The following is a 25322-nucleotide window of genomic DNA, read 5'->3' as shown; positions in this document are numbered from 1 at the left end:
TTGAGGGCCCCCTCTTCACACTGTCCTCTCACACTGTGTCCACCCTATAGGGCCCAGTCTCTATACTATGCCCCTTCACCACACTCCACCCTCCTTGGCACACTGTCCCCTCCTGGCTGTGCCCTTACACTATCCACCCCATGCTTCCCCACCACACACACACTACACAGTCTTTATTGTGAATCCACTTACACTTTTCTCCCCTCATACTGTCTCCTCGCACTGTTCCACTCAATAGTCTCCTCACACATTTCCCCCTCCCTCCTCATACATGAACCCTCTCACTTTCCATACTGCCTCCTCACACATCCCCCTGACTTCCCATACTGTGTTAGCACCCATCTCATCACCCTCGCTGCCCATACTGACATTTTCCCCTCGCTCCTCGTACTGTCTGCATGCATCCCCACTCTCACCATACTGTCTTGCCCCATCCCCCCATACATGCCCCCCATCTCACCCATTGCTCCTCATATCGTTCCTTCAAATTTCTCCTTCTCCCCATATTGTCTGCACCTATCACTTTGTTGCGCCCCAAACTTGTGTCCTCAAATCATCCCCCCCCGTTACACTAAATCTCCCGCACCACAGTAAATCTCTCCTACACACAGTAAATACCCCCCACACACAGTAAATATTCCCCACACAGTAAATCTCCCCCAGCCCCGTTACATTTAATTTTCGGTGTCTTCAGCTCCACTAATGTGGAGCACTTACCACCAATATTCTCCTCACCTCTTCGCGCCGGCGAGTGATGTCCGCAGCGTGATCACATGACCTGAATACATTTCTGACGTTGCTCTGACTCGGCGGTCAGAGCTTCAATTGTACTTGCGTCTGAAAGCTCTACGCAGGCCAACTCCCAGTCTGGGGGGTAGCAAAATGCAGCCTCTTGGGGAGACACTTCAGACCACCACATTAGCCAGCCTGACTGCGCCCCCCTGCTGGCTGTGCCTGAGGTACATGCCCAGGCTGCCTTCTCCTAGATACCCCTCCGGGGACACCACTCCCCCTAAGTAGTACATTTCTACGGAGGAACATCAGAACCCAACCTTCTAAGAAATGATACGCTGAAAGTTTTATGTTATGTCAAATTTAATTATTTAGTTACTGGAGTGCTGACGTGTTCTGTAAGTTCTCTGAACACCGATGACTTACAGGAGCGCCAATTTGTCCTGTAAGTGCTCTGAAAACTGATGACGTACCTGAACGCTGACTTGTCCTGGAAGTGCTCTGATCACCGATGATATACCGGAGAGATGACGTGTCCTGTAAATGCTCTGATCACCGATGACATACCTGAGCGCTGACGTGTCGTGTAACGGCTCTGAACACCGATGACATATTGGAGCGCCGATGTGTCCTGTAAATGCTCTGATCACTGATGACATACCGGAGCGCTGACGTGTCCTGTAAGTGCTCTGATCACTGATGACATACCGGAGCGCTGATGTGTCCTGTAAGTGCTCTGATCACTGATTACATACTGGAGCGTCGACGTGTCCTGCAAGTGCTCTGATCACTGATAACATAACGGAGCACTGACGTGTCCTGAAAGTGCTCTGATTACCGATGAAATACCGGAGCGCCGATGTGTCCTGTAAGATCTCTGATCACCGATGACATACCGGAGCGCCGACGTGACCTGTAAGTTCTCTGAATACCGATGACATACCGGAGCGCTGACATGTCCTGTAAGTGCTCTGATCACCAATGACATACCAAAGCGCCGACGTGTCCTGTAAGTGCTCTGAACACCAATGACATACCGGAGCGTTGATGTGTCGTTTAAGTGCTCTGATTACCGATGACATACCGGAGCGCTGACGTGTCGTGTAAGTGCTCTGATCACCAATGACATACCGGAGCGCTGACGTGTCCTGTAAGTGCTCTGATTACCAATGACATACCGGAGTGCCGACGTGTCCTGTAAGTTCTCTGAACACCGATGACATACCGGAGCGCCGATGTGTCCTGGAAGTGCTCTAAACACTGATGACATACCGGAGCGCTGACGTGTCCTGTAAGTTCTCTGATCACCGATGACATGCCGGAGCGCCGACGTGTCCTGTAAGTTCTCTGAACACCGATGACATACCGGAGCACTGACGTGTCCTGTAAGTTCTCTGATCACAGATGAGATGCCGCCAACATTTAGAGCAGCTCTTCCTGGCAATCTGGCATTGTACGCCATACACTCAGGTTGCGTCTACAGCATTAAGACTTATGAGCCAGTAAACAAAATTAAAAAGAATGCGTCTTCCCTCTATTCTCTTTCCTCTCTTCATCACCCCTTCCCTCTGTTTCTGTATCTGTCGTTAGCCCTGAATTGGCATGTATCTATCATTATGACAATGTGCGTTGTGTGTATGTGTGGGGGGTGCCCGCACAGGGCAGTGAGATTCTCCTGTCGTTATCCCCCCTCTCTTTATTATTGTAAATTACTGCTGCGCTCTGGAGAGGTGAGCGGTTTAGCCAATTAGTGGCATTTGAGTTGGATTTGCTTGTCATTAGCTGTGCTCCTGTGCCGGGCTCTTTGAAGCCGGCTCCTGTGTGATGTCCTCCCAGCGGTGAGATGTTGGTAATGACAGAGGGGTCACTGGGGTGATGTGACCCGGCCACCAACATCCTTTTATTGTTTTATGTCTTTCTTTTTTTTTTTTCCTGGTTTCTCAGGATTAGCAAATAGGGCAATGACAATAACAAGTTCCCTCTTAGCACCCTGCCTGGGCTTGTGGCGGCCACTGACGGCTCTATTAAAGTGTAATATGCCGCAACCCCCACCGCCACCTTCATGGATACAGAAATATTGCCAACAGAAGGTGGAGAGGTGTGATTAGGACACTCTGATTAACTACATCAGAACTAGTGGTCCACAGCATCGGAAGGAGGAACATGCCACGGACCGGTTTAAGGAGAGTGTTAACCCGTTTCTTGCTTCTCGATAGATATTCCCATGGCTTGTCTATTTTCCATTTGTTCTTTTTTTTGTGCCGGCCATCTGTCCATTATAAAACTATAGCGGTAAGGAAATGTGCTTGCTGCAAATGATGAAGGGGACATCTGTAGGAATGTCTATTCGACAGAAATATTGATATTTTTGGACACAAACCTGTTTGCAGAAATATAGATACATTGACATCATGTAATGGGGGCTGACACGTTAAACCCTCTGCGGTTTTCAGTCTGTCTCTGTCGCACATCATCAGCGCCTGCCTGCCCCTGGTCAGTCTTAGCGCCACCAACCTCTCCCTCTGCAGGCAGAGTCGGATCAATAAATCTTTGCTGGTAAATAATTGCTATTGAACTGTGTTCCCATGCAGGAGTGTGAGCGCTCTGTTGTGACAGCCTGGGGGGAACATCTCCCTTCTATGTCAATCGCTTCATTTCAGACCGGGGAGCATATACCTAGAGTAGAGATTCAACTCCCTGCTGTGTATGGCTGACCTGAGCTTAGTCTATCATAGGTAATATACTTGTCATTGGACTTTCATCATCATGAGTCTTCACTGATACTGACAGCTCTGCTTCACTTTATTCACTTTGTTCTTCAGCAGTTTTCAAGGAAATGTCATGACTATGTGATGGCCATTTCCTTTATATATAATATATAGTGTAAGTTCTATCATTTCAGCACCTGTATTGTAAATAACTCACAAGAGACTAGCTAAGAATAACACACAGCTATGCTATTCTTGCTTTTTTGTACGGTGTGAATCTGGCCTACACATTAGATTAATGACGAAGGTATCTGCCAACCGACTCTGGGCCGCACTAGAGATCCCATACACATTAGGCTAAATATGGCCAAACCCACCGACCAGATATTGGCTGGATCTGAAGACAGTCTAATGTGTATTGAGTCCTGACTCTCCCCCTTGTTTTAACTGCCAGTGGACAATACTTTTGTCTTCCAGGAGATAAGTCTAGTCTGGCAGCAACTCCCTCATACAGAACACAGGAGCTTTCGGCCGAGTGTTCCTATGTATGGGGGAGTCGTGTGTGATGGCTGCCTGCCACACAATCATTCCGCCAACATTTACTGGATCTACTATCTCAACATTAATGGGTGAAAAGAAGCAACTGCGCAATTTACCTTTTATTAAAATCCTATCCGTCCTCAAGAATGGAGGGATTTTTAATTCTATTGTGTACTGCTTTTGACACTAATGGCCCCCTCTACTGTCTATAAGAGGTTTTATTGTATCATGTTTTAACTAATTAACTTAAATAAAGGTTTATTTGTGGTTTAATATACTCTTGGTGTTTGGGCTTTCATTATGCCCTTAATTATGCTTTAAATGTACTCTTGAGTTCTGCCCCTTGATATTCTTGTGTGACCCTCTATGGGATATGCTTTGGAGTCTATAAGAGGTGGCTGGTTTCTAGGCAAAGGAGCACAGCACTTTCATGCTCTTTGTAAGCGCTGCTCTGGAGGTGACCGGATCACTTGATCCAGTCAGACTCATTTTCCCTGCGCTCCACCGATGCTGCAGAGTCAAACCATCGGGGCTGTGGAGTCGGTAAGCCAAACCTCCGACTCCTCAATTTCCACGACACCGACACCGGCTCCAACTCCCTCATACATGGCTCATGTTTAAGTGATAGATTTACTGCAGCACAGATTCATCTCAGCTAAAAGTCTAGACAAGGGGTCTCAAACTCGGCTGGGTATATGGGCCGCACACGGAAAAAAAATTAATTTGGGGGGCCGCATTCTTTGCAGGACAAAGTGACATTTTTAGTGATACCATTTTCTTTTCCATACACCTTTTGAACATTTTTGCTGTTTTATTTTTTATAGCTTGGGTCGTTATGGATGTGGCGATAATAAAACATGCACTTTTTTTGTTTACTTTACTTTAGATATAAAGCAGCATTTTTAGTGGCAAAATATTTTTTCATGCTTTATTTTGAAGTTTTTCTGCCAAAATCTTGTAGTAATGTGCCCCACCCTGGTCTGTATCTTCTAATGTCCCCCATCTTTGTCCCCATCTTGTCTTAATATTCCATACTGGGCCCCATATTTTCGTAATGTCACATACCGGTCCCCATATTGTAGATATGTCCTCATCTTGTAGTAATGCCCCATCCTGGTCCCCATCTTCTAGTAATGTCTCCCTCTTGTAGTAATGTCCCCAGCCTGGTCCCCATGTTTTAGGGCTGTCTCCAGCCTGGTCCCCATGTTTTAGGGCTGTCTCCAGCCTGGTCCCCATGTTTTAGGGCTGTCTCCAGCCTGGTCCCCATGTTTTAGGGCTGTCTCCAGCCTGGTCCCCATGTTTTAGGGCTGTCTCCAGCCTGGTCCCCATGTTTTAGGGCTGTCTCCAGCCTGGTCCCCATGTTTTAGGGCTGTCTCCAGCCTGGTCCCCATGTTTTAGGGCTGTCTCCAGCCTGGTCCCCATGTTTTAGGGCTGTCTCCAGCCTGGTCCCCATGTTTTAGGGCTGTCTCCAGCCTGGTCCCCATGTTTTAGGGCTGTCTCCAGCCTGGTCCCCATGTTTTAGGGCTGTCTCCAGCCTGGTCCCCATGTTTTAGGGCTGTCTCCAGCCTGGTCCCCATGTTTTAGGGCTGTCTCCAGCCTGGTCCCCATGTTTTAGGGCTGTCTCCAGCCTGGTCCCCATGTTTTAGGGCTGTCTCCAGCCTGGTCCCCATGTTTTAGGGCTGTCTCCAGCCTGGTCCCCATGTTTTAGGGCTGTCTCCAGCCTGGTCCCCATGTTTTAGGGCTGTCTCCAGCCTGGTCCCCATGTTTTAGGGCTGTCTCCAGCCTGGTCCCCATGTTTTAGGGCTGTCTCCAGCCTGGTCCCCATGTTTTAGGGCTGTCTCCAGCCTGGTCCCCATGTTTTAGGGCTGTCTCCAGCCTGGTCCCCATGTTTTAGGGCTGTCTCCAGCCTGGTCCCCATGTTTTAGGGCTGTCTCCAGCCTGGTCCCCATGTTTTAGGGCTGTCTCCAGCCTGGTCCCCATGTTTTAGGGCTGTCTCCAGCCTGGTCCCCATGTTTTAGGGCTGTCTCCAGCCTGGTCCCCATGTTTTAGGGCTGTCTCCAGCCTGGTCCCCATGTTTTAGGGCTGTCTCCAGCCTGGTCCCCATGTTTTAGGGCTGTCTCCAGCCTGGTCCCCATGTTTTAGGGCTGTCTCCAGCCTGGTCCCCATGTTTTAGGGCTGTCTCCAGCCTGGTCCCCATGTTTTAGGGCTGTCTCCAGCCTGGTCCCCATGTTTTAGGGCTGTCTCCAGCCTGGTCCCCATGTTTTAGGGCTGTCTCCAGCCTGGTCCCCATGTTTTAGGGCTGTCTCCAGCCTGGTCCCCATGTTTTAGGGCTGTCTCCAGCCTGGTCCCCATGTTTTAGGGCTGTCTCCAGCCTGGTCCCCATGTTTTAGGGCTGTCTCCAGCCTGGTCCCCATGTTTTAGGGCTGTCTCCAGCCTGGTCCCCATGTTTTAGGGCTGTCTCCAGCCTGGTCCCCATGTTTTAGGGCTGTCTCCAGCCTGGTCCCCATGTTTTAGGGCTGTCCCCAGCCTGGTCCCCATGTTTTAGGACTGTCCCCAGCCTGGTCCCCATGTTTTAGGACTGTCCCCAGCCTGGTCCCCATGTTTTAGGACTGTCCCCAGCCTGGTCCCCATGTTTTAGGACTGTCCCCAGCCTGGTCCCCATGTTTTAGGACTGTCCCCAGCCTGGTCCCCATGTTTTAGGACTGTCCCCAGCCTGGTCCCCATGTTTTAGGACTGTCCCCAGCCTGGTCCCCATGTTTTAGGACTGTCCCCAGCCTGGTCCCCATGTTTTAGGACTGTCCCCAGCCTGGTCCCCATGTTTTAGGACTGTCCCCAGCCTGGTCCCCATGTTTTAGGACTGTCCCCAGCCTGGTCCCCATGTTTTAGGACTGTCCCCAGCCTGGTCCCCATGTTTTAGGACTGTCCCCAGCCTGGTCCCCATGTTTTAGGACTGTCCCCAGCCTGGTCCCCATGTTTTAGGACTGTCCCCAGCCTGGTCCCCATGTTTTAGGACTGTCCCCAGCCTGGTCCCCATGTTTTAGGACTGTCCCCAGCCTGGTCCCCATCTTGGAGGACTGTCCCTTGTACCGTTCTACACATACAAGAGAAAAAAAAAAAGATTCTTCTCACCTGTCCTCCGTTCCCTCGGGGTCCTTTCTGCATCTGTGGCCCGCAGGCACCATACACCCCGATCGCGGCCCGGTCCAGGAGCTGCCGGCAGCTGCGCTTCAGTTCAGTATATTGCCGCGCAGAGACCGGCTCTCTGCACAGCAATACCGGTGCCAGCCGCCGGCCTATCAGAGTCAGCTGCTGACATCTGCGCGTGTCAGTGAAGCAGCCTGAAGGGCCCCGCGGGCGGCGTGTTTGAGACCCCTGGTCTAGACCCTTAGATCAGGAATAGGACAGACATTTATAGGACATTTCATAACTTTCCCCAAAAATGAAAAAAATATTCCCCACAAACTGCATTGAATTACTGTACTCAATTTATTATATATTTTAGGAGTCTGTCGGTCCATTTTATACCGACTTCACCAAAATGGGCTCCGACTCCACAGCCCTGCAAAGCACAGTTTGGGCCAGCGGCTCACCCGAACTGTCAGTCATCAGGAATACACTGTCCGGCAAGGAGGTAACAAGGACACCAGGGAGCATTGTGCTTCTAAAGTCTGATCTTGACAATAACCCTTTAAAGACCCCATATTTCTTGGCTAAAATTCCACTGAATCTGCTGTGTTTGATGCTTATTTCCCCAATCAGGTTATGAACATTCTGTCACTCCATCCAAATGTTCTGCCTGCAAATCAGTAGAAAAGTGTGTGTAAAAAAATATATATATTTTTTTAAAAGTGCTTTGTGTGCCATTAAAGCCTCGCTGTCTTTTACACATGTGGAATGTAGTCTTAAAAACATTTTTTAAATGTATTCACACCGGAATACTGGCATTAATCATTGCTAAATCTACATATGGTCCTTAGCCCTTCAATAGCTGTCGGCAAACACTGGTTTGGCTGACAGCAGTTCCCCCCATATGCATTCACACTTGGTTGCATGTGATGAAGAGAAGGGAATATGTGACGACGCTTCTTTTCCCTCCTGACATCATCTGTAGGAGAGTCAGGACACCGTCATACACATAAGACATATTTTCTCCAATGGGAAAGGATCAACTATATTTTTTTAAAGGGAACCTTTTGCTTTATTCCTACTGCCCAAACCACAAACCCCCATGAATCAGAGCCTGGCTGCATAATTGCAGCCAGGTATACTTTTCTCTGAAACATTTTGGCGTTTTAGAAAACATATGCCAGGAACCATAGTTGGAAATGAGAGTAGTCCGACTCCGCTCTCATCCTGCTTTTCCTAGCGCTGCTCCAGGTGATTGAGAGGTTGCTTGCTATAGGAGAGACCGGTCAATCACCTGTAGCAGTGCTGGAAGGCGCCGGACTAGTCTGATCTCTCCCTCTGGTCCCCTGGCGGATCTTTTAATGTACCGTATATTTTCTTTGAAGAGCCGGAAGGTTTCAGAGGAGAATATACGTGGCTGTGATTCATGCAGTCTGTGGATTGGGCAGCATGAATCGGGCGACAGGTTGCCTTTAAGAAATAAAAACTGATACTGCTAAATGTTCTTTAACTAATATGTTTTTATTTTCATGCAGTAGGGGAAGGAGGTGAGCTGTGACCAGCAACTATTGTAAATGGCGTATCCTATGTTATCTATATTTTGGGGTTACCTTTCATTATAACCTTGCCTGTGATAAGATCACTGCTAAATAGTGATCTCTACAAAACAGGAAATATCCGCCTATTATGAAGCTTAGCGGTCGGAGTGGAAAACTGCAACAAATTTTTTTTCAAAAATCACGAAAAATTCTTGAAACGTATGTTAAATAAAAGTAAAACTTTACTGAAATCTTTTAATGTCCGAGCTTGCCTCTGCATAAATGATAAAACTGGCTGCCGGCAACCATCACAAGGGGGAGTTCAGTGCATAGAAATGTATGCCGCTACCATTGATGGCTGCAAGAAAGTCCTACATCAAGAGTCAGGTTTTCAAATGTTTGACATTTTCTCAAGCACAGCAGTGACATTTTCTTTATTTTGGCATCATTTGGGCATGAGAATTTTATTGTATATGGGGTGGGGGGGGATTTTCATCAGTTTTTTTCTTATATGCAAAAAAAATCAAATTTCTCCTACTTATTGCAATTTTAAAGGGAATATGTCAGCAGGTTTTTGCTATGTAATATGAGATCAGCATGATGTAGGTGCAGAGAGCCTGATTCCAGCGATATATCTCTTAATGGGCTTCTTCGTGCAGTTTTGATAAAATCACTGTTTTCTCTGCTGTAGATGTAGCAGTGCTCAGAATGCTGAGCTGTGTATAACCCCGCCCCCCACCACTGCCTGGCAGTTTGCTGACTATGTACAGTGTACACAGTAAGCTGTCAATCTGTTGTTGGGGCGGGGTTACACAGATTATCCTGACTGACCTGCACATGAGGCCTATTCCTCTAGTGTTATAATCTATTGATAAAACACTAATTGTATTGAAACTAGACACAGCCTAATAAGTGACATGTCCCTGGAATCAGGCTATCTTGCTCCATACTATGCTGCTCTCAGTAAAAATCTGATGACAAATTCCCTTTAAAAATGGACTGCACACGGCATGGATGGCATCTGTGTGCTGGGTGTAATTTTCACAGGCCCAAAGAGATGTATGAAGGGTTGGACTGGCCCATCGGAAAACCGGAGAATTCTCTGGTGGGCACTGGCTACTCCTTCAGGAGAGTCTATAGTGCAGACCATGCAGAGCGGAATCCTACCACTTGATACAGTGACTGATAAACATTAGACCAGGTCTGAAAAACCTCTTTAATGATAATGCATTGGTTTTGTATAGATGAAAGGTGGGCCCAATGTTCCTCACTCTGACACTGGTTGTATGGGTTGCTGACTTTGAGCCTTGAATCATTGCCAGACACATTGTCTGTAAAAAAAAAAACAAAAAAAAAACACGGACATATGAACAATCCCATAAACTATCATGCATACATGTTTTATACGTGAAAAACACAAAACATGTATGTGAAAAATGAACACCTGAATGAGGCGTTGTTGTAAGTTCCACCATCTCTACATACATGTACATTTTATTATTCCTTCAGTTATGTGGGGTGGACGTGTACTCGCTGCTTTTTTTGTACGATGACAGATTTCATAGGTCATTGCAGCAAAAATAAATACCTGCAAATAATGGGCCTGTCCAATCAGATCACCGTTTACACCTATGAATGGCTGTGATTGGTGGGGAAAGCTTGTAATTATCTGGCAGGATAATAATGGAATCCATGGAGTGATCACTGTCCCCATTTATACTCAGCAAATACCCTAAACGGGACCATGATCCCATAATCTATGTGTCCAATCTCCTCCATGTCGCTATGAAGTAATACTTTATAAAGTAATAATTATTGGGACGGTCTGCAGAGTTACCGCACAGGCCCTGCTGGCTGCTCCTGGTACAGAAGTCTTGTTATCCCTTTAACCTCTTGTCTCTCTTTTGTAGGGAATGCTACTGAAACGAAGTGGGAAGTCCCTAAATAAGGAATGGAAGAAGAAATATGTAACCCTGTGTGACAATGGAGTCCTCACCTATCACCCCAGTTTACATGTAAGTGCAGCCCTTCTCCCCATATTCTTTGTATGACCATTTCCATCCTCTGTCAGTGATGGTTTCTGGTTTCAGCATACAGCTCCATCCTCACCTGTTGCCCCTGTACATAACCACTGACCAATGTACCGACGTCTGCTGTATCACGATTCCACTGTAACCACTGATAGTGTGCTGACGTGTTCTTTTTTTTTTTTATTTAAAGGCCAGGTTTACATCTGTATCACTGTTTGTTTGCAATTGTGTTACAGGAAAATAAAATAAAAAATGCTAGTGTTGGATCTGCCGCATGACAGACCCCAATAGGACCAGACAGACCCTTTTGACTCATAAAGGTCTGTTAGGTTCTGTCATTTAATGGAAAAGTAGTGGTGCATGCAGCACTATATTCCCGGCACTGTGGCATAGATGTGAACAGAGCCATAGGGAATATTCTCCTATGTATACCATCCTACAAAACTTCCTAAGTATTTCACGGAGTAGTTATAGAGTGGTGTATGTCACTCACTGACTCCCACAGTAGAATCCATATACCACTAGTGTTTTTTATTTTCAGTGGGCCTTTCTGTACAGTAAAGAGTAATGCGTTGCCCTTTCCTACACTCATACCTGGCCAGTCTGTCTGATTTTTGTTTTTCTCAGACCGAGCAGTCAATGCAAAATCTCGGCAACATGTTCAATTTTGATCCAAATGTCTGATCAAAATTGGCAATGAAAGTCCACAGGTCTGTGAAAAAAATGGGAAAGCGCTCGGATAACATCTGAGTGCGGTCCAATTTTTCACAGACTTTTAGGAGAAAATAGAGAAACTTTTTTTTTTCTCATGTACGAGAAAATCTTATGACACTCTGACCAAACTCAGATGAAACTCTTCTAAAAAACCCTAGGTGAAACTCGGTCCGTTTTTTGTCATATGTTGAAATAACTGACATTTTAATGAGGCCTTAGGTTATGTTCACATATTCAGGATTTACTGCAGATCTATTTTTGTGTTTTTTTGGAAATTGCTATTTATTTAAATATGCTAATTTGGTGCGTGAAGCATCCTGGGCATGGCCAGGCAGATCAGTGCACGTTCCTACTTCTTTTCTATCTGTTTCTATAAAGTAGGTGGCAAGGTGCAATTAACTTTTTGGCTATGCCAAGGGTGCATCAAGTGCCTCATTGGCATACTGGAATAAAGAACGATTTCTGGCAAATGCAGTAACAGAATTGGACACTAAAGTTATGATTTTTATTAGGACTATGTCACCCTCAAGGTGTTGTGCTTGGTTTGAACAGTCATTATGTGCTGGATGACTCGCTTTAGGAAGAAAAAATAATGGGAGCCCTTTAATGGAAAGAACACTTATGAGCTTTCATCCCAATATCAGTGTTTCACAAATATACCTTAGGCCAAGTACAAATAAAAAAAATGCATCAGAGCAAAGACTATATGACTTAAGGTATGTTCACACCAAGTTTTTTTTCAAGTGGCCAAAAATGTCTGTTTTTCAAGCAGGAGACACTTCGGGAAACTCCTTTTCTTTGGCATTTTGTAAACATAAAGCACCTTAGCTTCTTTTGATTGCTTCCTGTGTGCTTTTTCAACAGTTTTGGCCGCCAGCACTTTTTACCTTTTTTTTCCTGTTTTTTGGGGGGGGCTGTATTTTATTTTTTACTGTCTTTTTCCTGACTTTTTTTTTAAATTTTTTTTATCTTTAACTCTATTCAAAAACGAAGGTAAAAAACACGGTCTTTCAAACAAAAATGCTCAAGATGCCCAGGTGTTGTCCCGGCGTTTCTTGAGCTTTCTTCCAATTGTCTTCTGCTGTAAAATACAGAGAGGAAAATGCTTAAACAATGCTCCACTTCACTTGTTTTAAGTGTTTGGCGTCTTTGTAAACCTAAAACGGTTATAAGACGCTCAAAAAACGGAACATGAGAACAGCAAGTTGTTTTTACCTAGAAATAAAGAAGTTCATTTTTCTTTTGAGCATTTTCATAGAAGCTTTTTAGGCAGCTTTCAAAGCGGACCTGCTCCAAATCCACTTTAAAAAAAAACAAAACACCAAACTTTGTGTGAACATACCCTTAATTTCTTGTCATTCCTGCATTATTAGGGCAGTATAGTGGCTCAGTGGTTAGCACTGCAGACTTGCAGCGCTGGGGTCCTGGGTTCAAATCCCACCAAGGACAACATCTGCAAGGAGTCTGTATGTTCTCCCTGTGTTTCTCCCCCACACTCCAAAGACATACTGATAGGGAATGTAGATTGTGAGCCCAATGGTGACAGCCATGACAATATTTATAAAGCGCTGCGGAAAATGATGGCGCTGAGTAAAGAAAGAAGAAAAAAAAACACTGGTTATAAGCTAGTACAAAGCGTCCTCATTGCGAAGTGTATTAATTTTGTTCTGTTCTGTGGATACAGTCTACCATCTCGCAGGATAGGACGTCTTTGAGCGATGATTACTGAAGTATTCATATTGAGGTGTGGGATTTTCAGGCCTGATGTTCTCAGCCATATTACGGCTCTGTACAAGTTTTTGAAGTCGATTCCAATCCAAAAGCTAAAATGAGTTCTGCATTCATCAGATGCTTTATTACAAGGATATTGCTACCCTAATTCCAAGGTCGACTATTTCTGCAATGCAGAGCCATAGAGCGGCGACATATGGTAACACGTGGCGTGCCTACAGCTCCGTAGTATGGGGTTGTAGTGACTGTGCCACTACACGGTTGTAGCAGTACCAACAAGTGTGTCCAGATTGGTGCAGCAGAAAGATGAATACCTGCAGGTTTGCTGCTGTCTTATCGAATGCTTCTGTGTGATGGCATATAAAAAACATTTTCACTGCATCAAATCTACAAAACCAACACATGGGACATGGCGAGTCTTCCACATCACAACAGCTGAAGATCAGATCACATCAGCTGGAGATCAGATCCTGTCATGTAAACATCAGGAAGGTTCATATGACGGGTCCAGTTCTGCTCTCGGCAGTAAATTCATGGCTCGCAGTCAGACATCCATGTTTTATCAGTGTTTTTCATGGATACTACAAGTACTCACTATAGTTTATGGAGTTGTTCACCTATCTTTGTGTTTTGCGCAGCACGTGTCTGCAGAAAAATCACAGAAACATGTTTGTTGCAATTCACAATTACTCATACAAGTTTATGGGGCCCAGAAAACCAGAGGTAGCACAAATTACCATGTGTGGACTGTCCGTGTGCTGTCGGGTTTTCAATATTATAATGGGTAGGAGAAGCTTTGCAGTTTATTTTTTCACCTGAGAAAATCACTGATAAAACTCTGGTGAAAGCTAAAACATTGATGAAACCTGTATCAAAAACACGGATGAAACGTGGATCCAAAACACTGATGAAACGTGGATCCAAAACACTGATGAAACGTGGATCCAAAACACTGATGAAACCTGGATCCAAAACACTGATGAAACCTTGATCCAAAACACTGATGAAACCTGGATCCGAAACGTGGATCCAAAACACGGATGAAACGTGGATCCAAAACACGGATGAAACGTGGATCCAAAACACGGATGAAACGTGGATCCAAAGCACGGATGAAACGTGGATCCAAAGCACGGATGAAACGTGGATCCAAAGCACGGATGAAACGTGGATCCAAAGCACGGATGAAACGTGGATCCAAAACACGGATGAAACGTGGATCCAAAACACGGATGAAACGTGGATCCAAAACACGGATGAAACGTGGATCCAAAACACGGATGAAACGTGGATCCAAAACACGGATGAAACGTGGATCCAAAACACGGATGAAGCGTGGATCCAAAACACTGATGGAAACGTGGATCCAAAACACTGATGGAAACGTGGATCCAAAACACTGATGGAAACGTGGATCCAAAACACTGATGGAAACGTGGATCCAAAACACTGATGGAAACGTGGATCCAAAACACTGATGGAAACCTGGATCCAAAACACTGATGGAGACCTGGATCCAAAACACTGATGGAAACCTGGATCCAAAACACTGATGAAACTCTGGTAAAAGCTAAAATACTGATGAAACTCGCTCTTTACACAGGACCGTGCAGGTCTGAAACATGGTACTTGGGAGCGCAGCGAATATTTCTTTTCTGCCTTTTTAATTTTTGTGCTGTTGTGTTCAACCATACTTTGTGCTTTTTTATACTACTGGATCAATAGAGCAATTCTTTTAAGAAGATGTTTGTTCCGGCTATCGTTTGGACTGTTACTGATGAAACTCGGACTGTTTTTTTGCATACCAGTAAATTCCCAGCTGTCTGAATGAGGAGGAGAGGTGAATTCTACCTTTCTCAATTGCTTTGTATCTACTGATATAGTTATCGCTTCAGTGGAAACTTTTCTTTTATATGTAAGTTTAGGGTGTTTTGTATGTTTGTGACCCCCTGAGTATGTCTTGATGGTGATGTGGGTGCATTAATCCTATATTTGGCGTTTCATGGGTTGAAGTGTTTGTGTCCTGGCCGATGTGTCCCGCTGGTTGGCTGGAATTAGAAGGCTTCAGTTGTGACGCGGTAGCAAACTGCCCCCTCCTCAGGTGAACAACTCCACGAGCTCTTCATTACATCCTTGTCAAAACTGAAAAATTCTCTAATCAACAGCAATCTGTCCGCGGCCCCCCGGACCGCTGGCGGTGTCCCCCCTCTCTATCTGCTCAGTGGCGCTCACGTCTCCAGGCTGCTGATTACATTAGGCTAAGCTGCAGAGGAAATGAACCGTGTCTTATTTAGGTGCAAGTAGCTCCCACGTAGCCGGGGCCTGGGGCACTTTTAGAGCATTTTATGGCATTAAAATTAGTGTTGCTTCCCTCTGTGCTGCTGCGTGTAATGCCTTAAACGCAATAAGCAAAAGGCGAGCGAGCCCCCGCTTCTCTCCCTGTTATGCCAAGAGGTTATGGGTTGTTTCTTTTTTTTTTTTTCCTTTTTCTCTATGTCTGAAAACCTTGGTCAGGGAGGGGCAGTGCAACCTAAGATGTAGGATTAAATGCAGTCCTGTGCAAATATAAGAAAGATGACACTTGCGTGAGAATGTAACGGTAGGACCCAGATGATATCACAGCAATGGTGCAATGGAAGACATTCTGGACGCGTCCAAAGAGATTAAATAAATGTACAATGAAGTATGCACAATGGATGAATTATGGAATACATATGTGCATTTTATATACTGTGCAGTGCAGGCGATGAATGCTATAAGTCACACATAAAGGGGTATATCCTCTCACCGTTCCCCATACGCTGGAGAGCCCTAGGACATAACCCCAAGTTTGTGACGGCACAGCAGACTGCAGCGTGCTATTGTCTTATTTCTACCGTCTGCACCAGCTAATTGTTGCAGCTTTAAGAAACTGCCCTGGGGGTCTGATGAGATCTCTCTACTACCCCTCCTTACCCTGCAACAAAGCCACTTGCTCCAGTCTCTGAGCCAGGGCCCCTCATGAGATGACAATCATGGGGTGCAAGGCGGCAGCCAGACCCCGCGGAGACCCCACTCTCCCAGCAAAGGTTCCCCCCTCCCACCGCGCAGTGTGCGCCACTCTATCTCACCACATCTCATTTGCATCTGGGACATCAATTAGCATGTTTGTTGAGGCTAATTGAATGAAACTCAATCATAGCCCTTAATTGCTTGCCTATGTAAAAAGAAATCACATTAATGCAGCTAATTAAGTGTATGGCAATAAGATGCAACATAATTAGGGGAAGCAACGTTAACCCTTTCCTTGTGGGGGGCTGACAATGTATTGTAAAGCAGTACATATACATACATCTGTCTCTGTGCCATCCTTCTGCAGTCTCTCCTGGAGGTAGAAGAGTTACGATGGGAGCACAAAAAGGCACATTTTTCACATTGAATTTTTAGCATCTCCAGAATTGACCAAAGTTTATAAAATTGCACTTCTTGGCCGTTTTCTGCAGAGATATGTTCTCCTGTACGGTCAGGGGGATTATACTATATCCCCAAATATCACATTCGTGCATAGTGGGGCGTTTTCAGAATATTCCTCTATCGCTCTGGCTTTACTCTGGGCTGCTCGCCATGCTGGAGGTCTCAGTAACTGTGTTATACGCAGGACAGGGGCCAGCTTCTCTCGCTGATAATCTCCCCACTCGTGCGGGTTTATTTGTTTCCTATGTTAAGAGATTAGCGACAGAGAGAGCAGAACATGCTAATAGCTTAGCAATTATGGCTTTTTCAGGTTTTAGAGGGTCAGGATAGGGGCTTTGGAAGGGAGGGGGTTCCTGGAGTAGACCCCAGAGACTTGTTAAATGTTCTTAATCTCACAAGTGTCTGAGCTGCCTCCTTCTCCAGCCTTGTTAAGTGGCCATGTACCTTGATCTTGTGCTGTTCGCCTCTGATCAGTGATTTTGGATTGATGGTAGTTGGGGGAGAAATCTGCATTTGTGAACCAGGACACCGCCTATTACTGGTATTTACATGGTGAAATTAGGCCAGCTTGACAATGCGAACCCTTCAGAGATTATTTAATACACAGTATGAGGAGAATGTTCTAGATTTCTTTTGTGTTTTATGGACAAGCGTATGTCATTTTCAGTTCTTTAGGATTTGGGCCATTTATCTATTAAACCAATTGTTCTTGCAGTGTCACACACACTCTTACATTGCACAGATCTAATATATGCCCCTATGAAAAATATATATTTTATCTTAAGGAAAACAAAAATGTGTTTCTGCTCAGTTGTCTTCCTTTGTAGGGGATTTTTATTATCATTTTTAGCTGTCTTGACCCATCAGGTACTGAATCCCAAATGTTAACCACGAAGGGCAATGTACTGGCAATGGGGTTTTCAGTAAGCTCTTCACAGACCCCAGTGTTATACCAATCTGCTCCCACCACACCGGCTGCATTTTACAGTAGGTTTGGCTCTATATTAATAGAGCGGGGATCCCTGGATGAATTGTGCTACACTTATCACTGAAAATAGCCTCAATTCATGCTGCCGTCAAGGACAAGCTCCACTTCCAATTTTTCACAATTTGCTCCAAACACAAAGACGGAGAACCCTTGACTTGAGTTTTGAGCTGCCAGGTTTTACCTAAATGGATATATCCATGTTGCCCACTTTTATTCTGCGGAATAGGACAATTTCGCACCACAGTTTGCTGTTATTTTGCCATATAACCCTTGCATGTCAAAGGTACCCATAGGCTTACATTTAACCAGTTGCCAAATTGTGTCCTTGTAGCTTTTGTTGGCCCATTAAACATTGGTATATATATTTTTACCTGTATAAAATAGTCTGCTGGGCTATTCCATGCAAAGGTTTCATGTAAAAAAAAAAACACGTGACGAATGCCACAGTATGTTCTCACTGTGGCGTTCATTGATATTATACGTCATGGAATCCTTCCAATGCATTCCTCTGAATAATATAACATACTACATAAAACATGCATTTAAAAGATAAAGTTCCATATAGATTCATTACAAAACTGATCACCTGTTGTTCATCATTGCTGCTGTAAAAACATTGATTACAGTAGTGTGAATACCACCTCTGTGTGAGCATTAAAGGGGTATTACTGACTCGCCCCCTGGGCCGTGGGGCACCCGGGAACGGGCTTCTGTGCGATGCTGGGGGTAGTAGTGGCAACCCGATCCCGTGGCTCAGGGTGGTCAGGCCAAATTGTGGCAGTCTATTTATCAGTGTTTTGAATGTCCGACTACGCCACCCGTGGATTGCGGTCAGAGATAACCGCCGCTGCAAGGCAGACCGCTAAGGCTGGTGTTGGTGTGCAGCACAGGGATAGGATAACTCCCCACAGGAAGAGTGTAGCCTCAGGGCAATGTAGGTGAATGCTGGGGGTGATGGTGCAGGCCGCAATAGTAAGAGTTCAGAGTCCGCTTCAAACAGTCCAGGGTCTTTATTGTAGGTATTACTACTGACCCAACAGGAGTACGGGTAGGAATGGGCCTGGGTGTCTGAGAGCATTCGGGCGAGCCCCACTGGTCAGGGTGAGTGGGTAGGCCTACCGTTCTCTCTCTGCCCTTGCTGACTATCCCCCTTTTCGTGGTGTAATAGCCCACGTCCCTGAGCTGGCCATGTACTTTGCCTGTATGGCTTGCGACTCGGGCCTTAGGTACCTGTAGCTTCTCCATGCTGCATCGGTCCCTCTGTGTGGCGGAGCCTCCAGGCTTCTTAGGCCAAGGGACCTGAAATCCCTTGCGGATTGGTTCTCTGCTGCTGGGCTTGCAACCCTGACCGCCTCGGACCCCAATGTCCGGTTGTGTGATTCTCTCAGCCAGGACCGGCTCTCGTCGCCTCTGTCCCTGGCTTGCAGTTTCTCCTCTGCCTCACGGACTCCTCAGCTGCGGCTGACCTGTCCCTTCCTCTAAGGAACCCTTCTGGTCACTTCAGAAGTGGGTCCTGGTCTCTGGTCTCTCTAACTCTGCCCCAGTTCCAGCTTTTATAGGGGCAGCCAGCTCCCCCTACTGGCCTGGGACAGGAGGTGCTGCATGCTAATGGTCCCTGACCAGGGAACCTCCCTCCTGCTCTCAGACACTGCCTTTAATATTTGTGGCATCCAGGCCTGGGGTGACACAATTACCATATCCAAGATCCTACCCCAGTATGTAGTAGGTGTAATACTAATATTAGCAAATACATCCAATTAGAAATATAGTATAGTTCTCCTGATAACTATGTAGTTTACCTTGTGTGCAGGGCATTGCAGTAGCTTAGCTATCCATGGTTACGACCGCTAGCAACTAGCTGTCACTACGAGTGTTCGTTACCATGGATACTATCTGTACATGGGGTAAGTGACTTAGCGAATCAGGAGAACTATACTACATTTCTAATTGGAGGTATTTGCTAATATTATTATTATTACACCTACTACATATTGGGATAGGATCTTGGAGATTGCAATACCCCTTTAAGTAAACTTTATTTGAATGAAAAAATATACAATATGTCAACTACTGAATTACACAATGCAGTGTTATACACCTGGTCTACACTGGTAAACCTCCCCCTCCAACCCTCAATAAACGGACTAATGTCAGCCGAACTCACAGCTACTGCAGGATCGGCCGACTGTCTAATGTATGGGGCCTCCCGTCTCTTCCCTGACATCATCGTCAGGAGGAAAGACTTCAGACTCCTGAAGAACAGTCTATGGAGGAAATGAAAGAGAGAGATTGTTCGTCCAACAGCTATGTATTTTTTTGTGTGTGAATAATGTGTGGGGGAAAAAAAGTACTACTAGATCGGCATCGGTACATGTACAGTGGGGAAAATAAGTATTTGAGACACTGCCGATTTTGCAAGTTTTCCCACCTACAAAGAATGGAGAGATGTGTAATTTTTATCGCAGGTACACTTCAAGTGTGAGAGACAGAATCTAAAAAAAAATCTAGAAACGCACATTGTATGATTTTTACATAATTAATTTGCATTTTATTGCATGAAATAGGTATTTGATACAATAGAAAAACAGAACTTAATATTTGCTACAGAAACCTTTGTTTGCAATTACAAAGATCAGACCTTTCCTGCAGTTCTTGACCAAGTTTGCACATACTGGAGCAGGGATTTTGGCCCACTCCTCCATGCAGATCTTCTCCAGATCTTTCAAGTTTCGGGGTGCCACTGGGCAACATTGAGTTTGTTCTCTCCAAATATTTTCTATTGGTTTAAGGTCTGGAGACTGGCTACTCCACTCCAGGACCTTGAAATGCTTTTTATGGAGCCACTCCTTAGTTGCCCTAGCTGTGGGTTTCGGGTCATTGTCATGCTGGAAGACCCAGCCATGACCCATCTTCAATACTCTGAGGGAAGGAGGTTGTTGGCCAAAATCTCACGATACATGACCCCATCCATCCTCCCTTCAATATGGTGCAGTTGCCCTGTCCCCTTTGCAGAAAAGCACTCTCAAAGTATGTTGTTTCCTCCGCCATGTTTCACGGTTGGGACTGTGTTCTTGGGGTTGTACTTATCATTCTTCTTCCTCCAAACACAGAGAGTGGAGATGATACCAAAAAGTTCTATTTTGGTATCTGACCACATGACCTTCTCCCATGCCTCCTCTGGATCATCCACATGGTCATTGGCGAACTTCAAATGAGCCTGCACATGTGCTGGTGTGAACAGGGGGACCTTGCGTGCCCTGCAGGATTTTAATCCATGACGGGATAGTGTGTTACTAATGATATTGTGTTCGACTGGTCCCAGCTCTCTTCAAGTCATTGACCAGGTCCTCCAATGTAGTTCTGGGCTGATTCCTGACCTTTCTCACAATCATCCTTTCCCCATGAGGTGAGATCTTGCATGGAGCCCCAGACCGAGGAAGATTGACAGTCATCTTGTGTTTCTTCCATTTTCTATACATTGCTCCAACAGTTCTTGCCTTCTCACCTATCTTGTTGCCTATTCTCCTGTAGCCCATCCCAGCCTAGATCAGGTCTACAATTTTGTCCCTAGTGTCCTTAGACAGCTCTTTGGTCTTGGCCATGGTGGAGAGGTTGGAGTGTGATTGATTGAGTGTGTGGATAGGTGTCTTTTATACAAGTAACGAGTTCAAACAGGTATAATTAATACAGGGAATGAGTGCAGATTAGGAGGGCTTCTTAAAGAAAAACTAACAGGTCTGTGAGAGCCATAATTCTTGCTTATTGGTAGGTGATCAAATACTTATTTCATGCAATAAAATGTAATTTTAATTATTTAAAAATCATACAATGTGATCTGCTGGATTTTTTTTGTAGATTCTGTCTCACAGTTGAAGTGTACGTGCGATAAAAATTATAGACCTCTCCATTCTTTGTAGGTGGGAAAACTTGCAAAATCAGCAGTGTATAAAATACTTATTTTCCCCACTGTATATCTAGATTTACCTCCAGAACCTACACCAGAGTCCAAAAACTGTAATGTTGAATGCTGTTCCTGGTTAAAGGAAACAAGGGGGTCTACAATAAACCAATTGGTTACATCATCAATTCTGCCGACAGGATATCAGTAGGTAAAAGCTTAGTTGTGGTGCGGATTGTGCTCGCCTGATGCGGGCGACCCCATGTTGTGGTTAATGTGTAGCCAAGATGCTTTTACTGCATGTTATTTAACCATCTTGGCTGCACATTAGTTACAATGTGCTACCTCACCTCTAAAGCTATGTTCACACACAGCGGTCATGCCGCAGCTTGAAAACTGAAGCAGCCCTGTACCGCTACGGTCTTGCCATTGTTCCATTGGGAAACGCTTGTTTGACCTGCAAAACCGAATGGCCATTACGACTGTCGTACTGTTCTGCAGGTGAAGCGACTATTTCCCTGCCAAATTAAGTGATTGTGCAGGGAAATGGTGGAAAGACCACAGCGGCACAGGGCTGTTGTTTATAGCCACAGCATGAAGGAAAGGTTGAAGGTTAAATCCATGTAGAATAATTTTATTTAAAACACTTCTTGATGCTCTTGAACAATAAGGACCATTTATGTTTCCCATTCTGTTTTCGTCTCCTTTTATGTACTGTATATATCTCTGCAAGCATATGCTAGGGATATGTAATTATATGTTTTATTCTCCATCAAATAAAAAAATCCCTTTTTTTAGGATTACATGCAGAACGTTCATGGCAAGGAGATTGATCTGCTCAGGACTACAGTTAAGGTTCCAGGGAAGAGGCCTCCACGAGCAACATCATCGTGTGCACCCATTGCCAGTCCGAAAACGAATGGTCTGACCAAAGAGGTCAGCGGGCTGCAGATCTCTCCAAATACAGGTATGGACTCCTAAATTCAGCCATTGGACAACCATGTGTGACATAGTGACACTGAGATGAGTTAGCTTAAATTTCACAGGTCTCACAGTTTGGAGCAAGGCGATATGCATCGGATTCTTGGAAATCAATCCAATCTCTCCATATCATACAATATTTATCAACTTCTACAGGTGATAGAGCAATCAGGTGTTCCATCGTATTAAGGAGCGAAACTTTAGAGAACCATTCCACTAGGGTGGGTGGAGATCTGCTGTTCCTGTGACAAGGAATAACACTTTTGGCTGCTTGTACAAGGTAGCCTATCAGGGATTTTTTGTATTTTGAGAAACTTATTGGTAACATTAAAAGCAATAGAGCCTCGGGTGAATTCTGGACAGATAGGCCAGTGATCTTCTTGATCAGAAGAACCACTTTTTTCCAGAAATTTTTTATTACAGGACACCCCCACCATATATGTGTCATTGTTCCCTCTCCTACTCCACATCTTCAACATCTATCTGAAATCGCAAGGTACCATCTATGGAGTACTGCTGATACTCTGTACCATCTAGAGACAATCTTGAAGGAGGTCTCCTAGACCTTGGTCGCAATTGAGGTTCTGAGGGCCAGTAGGAAACATTTAGCCCATTGTGAATCAATTTCCCAACTCCTTTTCCCATGCAGAACAGAACGGTGGCCTGTCACCTGTTGCCTGAGCAATGAGTAGGTTATCCACCAATTTTTAAGGAGGAAAGTCAGGGGGCCCACTGTACTCATTAGTTAAACTTTTCATCCTAACAAAATGAGCAGATTTCATATGACTTTACAGTGTCTGCCTTTTTAGCCCAACTTACTATTGTAAAAGGCTAGATAAGTCCAAATTGTTTTATTTTAGGCTTTGGTTGCCACATTCAAGTGAATGTCTTCAGAATACTGTTTTTGGATATTCAGATAGATGTCCTCTCTGAGTTCTAAACGGGGCCAGAACATGGTGTGAACACCGCTTTAGATTTGTATTTTGATGTTAGCTATAGTATTGATAGATATTTTATTTATATTCGTTGGTTATTTGTGCTTTTTTATTTTGTTTTTGGTTTGGTTTTTTACACTTTTATATATTTTATATGAGACTTTATTCTATGAAGGTTGCTTTGCATAGGTTATACATCTAAAACCTTTGACCCAGAATGTACGACTTGACTGAGGGTGATATTCATTGGGATTGCCATATTTTGACTCTACAAAATAACACTGCAAATAGCACTTTTCCATTCAGTGTCTAATAAAAACCTATGTGTTGTACTTGTTTTTTTGCAATGCAATCCTTCGGGTGATAAATGCAGCAGAATTGCATCCTTTACAGGCTTTCATTAAAAGTATCGTCAGAAGCTTTCCCAATGTACGCATTTAGCAAAAGCAAAAAATACAAACTGATTCGAGTCATTTAGAGTGGTGTTGTATACGCCAGTCTTAATGAAGGTGTGTGGTGGGGTATGATGTGCCAAATTCATTAAGGGACACATGCCACTGGAAGAATTTGGTGCATCTTCTCTGGTGTGTGCCTCGCTAGAAATGCACCTGTAACATTCAGACAAGTTATTCCACTACTGTGGTGTAACCTTTTATGAATTTAGTGGGTGGCCGACGCCACGCCCAATCCCACCTATGCTTTGCCCACTTTGGCACAGCTGGCCCAGACTGGCATGAAAACACGAAAATTTTACTACTTTTTAAAGTATTTTACTCCAATCTGGTGGAAACACTTTGAAGTATCGGTCCCTTAGAGTCTAAAAAATCCCAAGAGCCCCAGGGGTCAATGTGAAAATTACAAAATTTCTATTTATCTTTTGTACAGATTGTGACATGGAAAAAAAAACAGCCAAAAAAAGTAACACATTTAACACAAAAACCTAATTTTAACAATAGGTCCTTTTTTAATGATCTCATTTCTTTAAGGATGTCTTATCCGCTCCTTGAAGGGACCGGTGCTGTCTAGCTGTCAAAAGCTGTGTAGTGAATTTTTAAATTAAAGTTATTGTTTCTCTTAGCTCAAGGTCCCCCTACAAAGACCCGTGCTTATTGTGACATTGATTTCGTAGCTGACAGACTCCCTTTAAAGGGTTATTTTGGCTCCACTCACTTTCGTATGGGGCTGAGAGGGGCCGGTGACACCACATCTGTTGATTGCTGCCGGATGACCCAGTAGATGCGACGTCACCGGTCTGTCTCACCAACTAACACAGAAGTGAGCAGAGCTGGAATAGCCACTTTTAAGAGACAATTAGTAATATAAATGTTCCATGATAGTTAGTGAGACCCTATTACACATTTTTCATCGAGGCCCAGTGGCTTCTGGCGATGCCATAGTGATGGCTGGTAACCTGTGAATTTCCAATGATCAGTCTTGCCTAGAAGTAGACACAGATCCAGCACCATATTTCTTTGTATTCTTGCTTAAAAACATGTAAAACTCATTGCCTGCTTCCCCCTCGGAGAGGCAGGACTAATCCCCCCTCCTCTGTTCCTCCACTCTCCACTAGCCCCAGGTCTCTCTCGTAATGTTAAATCCATCAAGAGACAAGGGGCTGATTTTTACCCAAAACCACTAATGTGTTTTCAGCGTTGAACTGCTGATGACATCTTAAAAGTCCTCATCGTGCGGCGCCCTCCACACTCCAACAATCAGAACATCTCGTAAACCCATAAAATCCAAACTAATAGCAATGAATATTCAGTGACCTAGAATACTAATTATTGTCATGAATATTAATGCCATCGGACTTGCTTTGGTCCCCCTCTTCCTCCTCCTCCTCCTCCTCCTCCTCCCTGTTGTCTCTTTTCTCCGGTGCACTTTTTCCCTTCTATTTCCACAGCACTATAATGTGGGTGTCCGGTAAAGTTATATACCTGACACCTGT

At 44.7% G+C, this 25322-nt stretch overlaps 1 protein-coding gene across 7 annotated transcripts in view; it reads left to right on the top strand.

Moving 5' to 3' along the window:
• AGAP1 (ArfGAP with GTPase domain, ankyrin repeat and PH domain 1) overlaps positions 1–25322 on the top strand; it is a 457154-nt gene that overhangs the window by 312908 nt on the left and 118924 nt on the right. For all 7 annotated transcript variants that reach the window (XM_073646711.1, XM_073646706.1, XM_073646707.1 and 4 more), the window contains 2 exons: positions 10555–10659; positions 22257–22425. In XM_073646711.1, coding sequence (XP_073502812.1) covers positions 10555–10659; positions 22257–22425 — 274 coding nt within the window. The remainder of the gene's footprint in view (positions 1–10554; positions 10660–22256; positions 22426–25322) is intronic.

This window comes from Phyllobates terribilis, unplaced genomic scaffold, assembly GCF_046119375.1.
Source record: "Phyllobates terribilis strain yellow unplaced genomic scaffold, ASM4611937v1 Scaffold_9__5_contigs__length_417890890, whole genome shotgun sequence".
NCBI classification, from domain to species: Eukaryota; Metazoa; Chordata; class Amphibia; order Anura; family Dendrobatidae; genus Phyllobates; species Phyllobates terribilis.
The sequence above is the reverse complement of the archived record's forward strand: the minus strand, read 5'-3'. Positions and strand labels throughout refer to the sequence as shown.